Consider the following 7,854-nt stretch of genomic DNA (forward strand, 5'->3'; position numbering starts at 1 on the left):
AGTCTGTTATAAGTTTTTAAATATTCTATAACCGTAGTGTGTAATTAAATGGGAAGCCATAAAATAATTATTAGATTTAAAGATTTAATAATATATCAGCATTGATAATATAAAGATTATAAATACGCTTAAATAAAATATTTTTGGCTGAAAAATCGAGTTTTATTCATCATCTTTTAAATAATATAGGCGAGTTACATAATATAATAAATGTCACTTTAATACAATACAAAAAGGCTCATTAAAAATTGTCTACACACTTCTATACAACAATATCATAATTTAAGTCAATTACTCAGTAAAATACATTCTATCATTAAAATTGAGCAAGTCACCTGTATTTAACAATTACAAATACATTTTTAAAATTACCGTCAGCATCCTAAACTTAAAGGAACATCACTAGTTTGAGCTTAACTTAAACATTATATTATTCCCTTGTAGGGTCAACAAAGAACTTCCCTTTTCCCATTACTTATAATTTCGTAAGTATCATCGTCTATTATTTTATACACATCTTGTCGATAGCTCTGCAAATTGTGAAGGAATCTGATTGAACTCTCGTCACGGATTTTGGTGATGACAGATGGAAGGTTTTTCGTGTTCGCTTCTGATGCGAGGGACGCATAATATCGTTGCTGGAACAAAAAATGTCAAATAAGTGGACAAAGAAATAGAAAGGAGGATATGAACCAAAAATATACATGATTTGGTGTGGATTCTTATCAAACGCATAAATAGTAAACGGTAAGTTTTACGAAAAATTAGTGGACAAAGAAATAGAAAGGACAATGACACAAAAATATATATGATTTGGTAAAATGTATATATTATGGACTTTTGTCATGCGTATAAATCGTAAGCGGTAAGTTTTACGAAATGTTTACAGGGAACCTGTGCAGGGAACAAAAGATGCGAAATTTTATTCTCTGCCCTAAATTGGACAGTTTTCGAGATATCGGCCAAAAACTTTTTTTTAGATTGCGAGCGAAGCTCCACCTGGATCTGTCAGCATTTTATGTATGGTCAGTAAGTGACCCTTAACCTTTAAAAAAATTAAAATAAAATTGGATCGGAATTTTAGTGCGAGCTAAACTATGCCATGAAATCTCCATAATCTTTGTTTTAGAACTTCGGTAAAAATTATGAAATTTCTAATGTTAGTGTTATTCAGTGTCAACCTGTTAATGATTGATGAAGATTATCTAATCCCAGATGTTCCTGAAAAGAAGTTTGTTTATACATCTAATTTTGCAGCATCACTATGACAACCGAGTCACGAGATCCTCATATCAACGTTTAACCTTGATAACCTTGCAGAGCTTAATAACGAACTTGTCTGAATAAGGCCATAATAATAAATTGCTTTCAATGCGAACGACGTGCGCCATTGCACGCCATTGTGAGAATAATAGTGAAAGGATCAAGACGTTTCGTGCGCTATACGTATTTCCCGTAAATATTTCGTTCATCCCTTATAAATCGTGGAATCCTGGTAGCTTTGTATTCGAATTTTTATTTTGTTTTTTGTGATTTAAAATAAAAATATTTTTATTGTTGTGGTTTTATTTAATAATGTGGATTTTAAATCTTTTTTCTTTTGCTTTTCAAATGTAGATATTCGAAATTCGAATAAAATTGAATTGATCATGTTTTAATTATTAAATTTAGGGCGCGTTCCCACTATGTCGTAACGACTAAATTATCGTTCGACGACTGTAGTCTCTACCCTGTTCCCATTATAACGATTGTTTGTCGTCAACATTTTTTATCGTTTAGCGACTGTCGTATTTAGCTGTTCCCATTGGATCGCTCAGATCGCTCGCATCATCAGCAAGCTACAAATCTAGTCGCCTCTGCGTTCGCTTGGGTTGGGAAAAGCAAACCGAGTACAGACGCGAGGGGCGCGCGGGTGTGAGAGGGAAGGGAAAACACGTGTTCGTCTACATAGAGTTGCCGTCCACGATTTTTTTATCGTTTTACGACTGTCGTACTTGCCGTTCCCACTGTCACGACAAAGTGTCGTCACTGCAAAAACTGTCGTAGACGACAGTAAATTGTGTCGTTCTAAATGTGAACACCTCCATTTAAACATATAAGCCACGACACTTAAAACTACACGATTATCTGTCGTCACGACCCGGTGGGAACGCGCCCTATGTTTTTATTTGCACTTAATTTCCTTAAATATTTTTGTGAGAATAACTACCTAACTCATATTATATTGATTTTTTTCAACAAATGTATCATCTTTACACCATGTTTACTTTTCTACCTATGTAAATAAACATGGTATTGAGATGTTACATTTGCTTTAAAAAATACATAATATACATTTGAAGATATAATGCTTACTCTACTTAAATATGAAGTACCTAGGTATATGATAAATATTAAATACGTAAGTAGGTACCCAATTAAGAAGTTTGAGATTTTGAACTTCGTATTATAAAATTATAAGTAGGTAATATTAAATAATTGTAGTCTTAATATTCAGAATATATACAGAATCCATTCTTATCAGAATTCAGAACTATAATTTTTTGTAGGAGGGGGAGCAAATTGATTCCTATTACTGAGACTGTTCTCTATCTGTCTGTCTGTTTGTCACCAGGTTATTGAAAATACATTGAAACAGAGGAAGCTAATAAAGCGTGCAATAACGTATTACGTAGTAACTATGTAATAAATTGGTACGACAATGTTACCTATGTAAAGCCAATAGCGATTTAAAACGGTCTATAAACCTAATCCATATTTTACCGAAACGAATGTAAATGAAATTCTTAAATACCTGATAAACGCTAAAACGATTGTGAAAAATTGTCGAGTTTACGTTTTATGTTACTGTGCATTTACATCAAACGAGCGAATGCTCATTTTAACCTCATTATGTCAAATTGTCTAATGTAAACAGGCGTAGAGCATTCTTTCGTTGTTCTTGGTGCGTTCGAAAAGATTCTATGCGACGTTTTAATACTGAACAATACTGAATACGAGTTTTCGTTTACACTAAAAGATCGCAAAGAATGCTCTTGCTCTAGCTCTATGTTCGTTTGATGTACCTAAATGCACCGTTAGACGATAACCGATAGTATCTAACTATCGAAAAATCATAGCTATTTCGCATTTTCGATTAATGCTGCCCTTTTCTAATTATAATTATTTACCAAAGCAATTAATGTTTTTTAATATCCCTAATAGGGATTCCCTATATCTCTTTTCAGATAAAAACAAAGTACCTATGTTTCAAAATCTTTGCAAAACATTATTAGATAAAGTTTATTGTCATTTTTTTTCTTTCATGAAAATTTATTCGTCACCTCTAAACGCTTAAATATAAAAAATATTGTTTAACATATGTTTTTGTATGGATATTTTGTATAGATCATATGGATTCCTTTTTAAATTCATATATAAATTTTTAAGGTCAATTAAATCTATCGAAACAACATTATTTGTGGCTTATTTTATTTGATATCTACACTGATATGTATATGTATAATATTTAAACATTAAACACTGATATTTACGTAGTTAGCTATAATGACAATCAATGAATACATTAACATACATAATATAGACTATTATAATATTAAAAATGAATTTAAAACATTCTTAAAACTTAAATCACACACAAGTTTAAATCACACTTTCATTACAACAAATTTCTCGTCATCCAAGATGGTATAAACTTCATTTCTGTAATTAGCAAGATCGTCCATAAACTTCAAACTGCTGTCGTTATGTATGGCCGTGTATACCGGCGGAAGGGGTCGACTGCCGCTCTCCATTGATAGAGATATGTAGTAGTCAGCCTTTAATCAAAACTAGTGTGAATAAAACATTGATTACCGTTTATCTAATGTTAAACATGGTTCTATCATTATTTTTTGTTATACATAGTTACTGCGAAATAAGTCAGATAGCAATGAATAATTTCCATTACCCAAATTGTAATAAAATGAATAGATACGTTCGCATTGCAAGATTGATGTGTTCAATTTTTAATAATTTGTTGTAAAAAAATTGCATTTAATATATTTGAATATATCGATTAGATTATTTATTTAATTATTAAATTTACCTAGAAAAGGAAAGTCCCGTGTCCTAGTGGGGAAGTTTAGGGGCAGATGCATTACGCATACATTAGTTTCAACGATCGATTTTATCTTTAGAGACAAGTAGGCGATCAGCCTTCAGTATCCTGCCAGACCGAGACATTTTCTGGCATTTCTGACATTTTCTGAGAACCCAGGACCTCTCAGTTCTACGATCACGCGTAACCACTTTACCAAGGAGGCGGTCGAAGAAAGGAAAAGTATAAATTTATTATTATGTATCTATCATATTACCTTCAGAGCTCAACCTTTCTGGACATAGCAACGTAGTACAACCTTACACATAATTAATTATAATATTATTCTAGCATCTAGTTACATTATCATAAGAAAACCTCAAATGTCCATGTATAAATGCAAATCAATGAGTAACCTTATTTTATTTCCAATCTATTACTGGTTAATAAAAACAATTGATTGCAATTGCTTGTAAAAGGGGTGACAGACGTACGAGTAAGTACGCGAACTTGTGGCTCGACGACCTTTTTCGCTCGTGTGTCACCCCAAGTACGCGTACTTAAAAACCGTCGAGTAAGTTCGTTGACGATCCGTTTGAAATTTTACTCGTAGCCCGCCTTCGCTCGCACGTCTGTCACCGCCGCGAGCCGCGAGCCTAGCCTGTCTTGCTATAATAGGTGTTACTAAGTGCAAAAGTTCAATTAATTTCGTCTTCTTCTTTTAGTTTTATGAAAATAATTTAATATAATTAATATGAATGAATATAATATAATTGAATATTGGCGAAGGCATCTTTGAATCACGCCAAGGAAGTTTCACTCCTGACGCGTGGGCTCGGCGCACACGCTCTTTTTTTGTAAAGTACCCTCAAAATATAATAGTAAAAACGAAAATATATCCTTCAATTTTTGAACATTTATTTTGTTAGAATGCTATTTACTTAAAAATAAGTGCTGGTTATTAAATTAAAAATGTAGACTATATTTAATTCCTGAATAACATAAAATTCCCTCTGTTGATGACATAGAGACATTCGATATCGGTGACACGCGAGAAGCTACTGACCAAGCTCTACGTGTGTCACCGACGTCGAGCCGAGTAAGTACGCGAACTTTAAAACCGCGATTTTAAACTTTGTACGTCTATCAGCCCTTTAAAAGGTTGGAAAATTTATTTATAGTTTTTTTATACGAGTCTTTTTTTTAAGTTGTAATCAGTTTGGAGTAGTAGTAGTTCTTTATTTAAGTAATGGACAATAAAAGTGAATTTTAAATACATATATTTTAAGATTAGATTCATATGTTACTCTTTTAGAGAATGCTGAATTGTTTGAATTTTTTAAACTTATTTAGGTAGGTACCTATACATAGATTAGTTTTAAAAACACGAAAATAAACCACGGTCAAGTGAATTGCGACAGACGTGGGTTCGAATTCCGTCACGTAATCGAATTCCTTCTATTGCTTTAAAATTTCTCATATACACAGCATTTAAAAAATTAAGAGGAACAACTATGCGGATAAATTACCTACCATAAAAATAGTGGTGTGAGATGATACAGGCGATAGAAAACGTGTTTGTTTGCTTAAGGTACTTGCTTGCAAGCGTTCATCCCGGTCAACAATGAGTACCTTTGTAGATAAATATTTATACGCTCCTTCCATTGCTACCAACCTGGTCGGGTCCTATCATATTATGCGCCTGCCGCTTATTGTACCCGCGTGCTGCTCGTTCCTGCTACTCTTCTTCCCAGTGTTTCATCATCTCATCTGGTGATCGTAACTTGAATACGCCGTTAATGATTTCCTGGTCTACCCGGGGCAAGCTAGACGTATTGCTTATGTCTATGTCCAACCTCCTTCTAATGCTACTAACCTGGTCATCGTCGTCGTTCAGCGATAAGACGTCCTCTGCTGAACAAGCCCAAGATTTTCAGCTACAACCATAACCAGTGGTTCTATGATCTATCTTTAGCTCTTGTAAGCTCCTTGTAAGTGCTACCAACCTGGTCGGGTCCCATCATATGCGCCTGCCGCTTGGTGTACCCGCGTGCTGCTCGTTCCTGCTTCTCTTCCTCCCAGTGTTTCATCATCTCATCTGGTGATGGTAACTTGAAGACGCCGTTCATTGACCGCACGTAGAAGCGTACCTGTGTAAATCAAAATTAAAAATAAACAAGCATAAAATAAATAAATAAATAAATAAAAAAGGCAAACGGCAAATTTATTCAATGTCATTATTTTATATCTAATACTCTTGTCATAATTATTAATGTGATGATGCGAATGCCTATGCTTCAATTTATAGTATAGTGAACGAAAAATTCTGGAACTACCAGATTCCCTTAAAAGCCAAAAGGAAATCACAAAGCGAGTTAGGTAGAACGATCCTGACTCCTTATACAATTCTAACCGCTCGAAACATATAAATTGTATAAACGTATAAATTGTATTATTGTAACTCACTTGCAAATCGAACATGGCGAAAGCGCACACATAATATGGCACGCCGATGAAGCACATAGTTGGATGCTGTATATTCACCAAGTGCTTGTACAGTGGCTCCACACAGTTATCCTCGACCACGATACCACAAGATTCGTCCAGGAACGGGAAGTTGTATTGGTAGCCTGGAATAGTGACAATCAATGTAAACCTCTTTCGTGGTATACAATCCTAGTAACATTGTAAAGCTGGATGGAATTAAAAGTCTTTTAAGGGGATATTTGTTTTATTTATCATAAGTAAATTCCTAATGTTATATTTGGGAATTAGTAATGGTTTTAAATAATAAGTTTCTTCTTAATTTATTTCTAAAATTTTGAATACCAATCCAATCAAAGAACGAGAAAACAATTGTAATAAATAGTAGGTAAGTACTGAAAAGCTTCTGGTTGCTAATGCAAATAGATACGAAACGGTTTTAAGTATATATTTTGTTTTGAAGACAGGTCATTCTTTCTACCTGAGTCACACAAGGTGAAGTTAGGTTATTATTTAAAAAGTGATAGGTCTTTTCAATCTCGTACGTATTAGCACTAAAACCTACATAAGATTATACGTTTATAGGTAGTAATTTAATTGAAGCAAAATCATCTAAACATTAAGTTAAAAATTTTTAGTAATATAAAATATTCTCATCTATAAAACCAAAACCTACCTGTACAAAGGAAAACCACATCCACCTCATCTTCACTGCCATCATTGAAGGTCACCTTCCTTCCATCCAGCTTCACCACATCAGGCTTCAACACCAGGTTGCTGGGGAAGACGCTCTTCGGTTCCTCCTTGAGGTGATGACTGAGGATAACCTTCTTGGTGACGCTGGTGATCTCCAGGGCGATGTCCATGCCGGAGGGACCCGCTCCGATCACGAGGACACGCTTGCCAGTGAATATTTCTGGCACTCTGTAGTCGTGGCTGTGCATGACGTCCCCTGAAAAAAGTGTTAAGGTTATTTAGATAATGAATTATAAACAGTTTGACGGAGACAGAAAATGCAGTGTGCTGGCAAAAATTTTTAGTAAATAGAAAAAGAAATGTAAGATAAATACAAAACTACTGCTTTTATCGAAATTCGAACACTTGAAAATTAAACTGACACTGTAGAGTGTAGGGCCTGTAGGGTGTTCTTTAATCTTTTCTATTTCAAAAAATTGTCTCTGAGAATAAATTATGCTTTTAGGCTATTTTTATTAAAAAAGGAAATACCTAACGTGAATAGATCTAAAACCAAGTAAAAACTAGCATGTACCTTCAAACTCCTTCAGTCCCGG

General features: G+C 34.1%; 1 protein-coding gene across 1 annotated transcript in view; it reads right to left on the bottom strand.

The window, feature by feature from the left end:
- Positions 1-140: 140 nt before the first annotated feature.
- Fmo-1 (Flavin-containing monooxygenase 1) overlaps positions 141-7,854 on the bottom strand; it is a 19,943-nt gene continuing 12,229 nt past the window's right edge. Inside the window, exons 4-8 of the mRNA XM_089698501.1 lie at positions 7,833-7,854; positions 7,239-7,514; positions 6,545-6,708; positions 6,085-6,228; positions 141-638 (exon numbers count right to left, since the gene is read on the bottom strand). The exon at positions 7,833-7,854 is cut by the window's right edge and continues 162 nt beyond it. Coding sequence (XP_089554627.1) covers positions 447-638; positions 6,085-6,228; positions 6,545-6,708; positions 7,239-7,514; positions 7,833-7,854 — 798 coding nt within the window. The 3' untranslated portion in view covers positions 141-446. The remainder of the gene's footprint in view (positions 639-6,084; positions 6,229-6,544; positions 6,709-7,238; positions 7,515-7,832) is intronic.

Source organism: Colias philodice, chromosome 8 (genome assembly GCF_061535455.1).
Source record: "Colias philodice isolate Cphi_HAF_F1 chromosome 8, ilColPhil1 Martin Lab GWU primary, whole genome shotgun sequence".
NCBI lineage: Eukaryota > Metazoa > Arthropoda > Insecta > Lepidoptera > Pieridae > Colias > Colias philodice.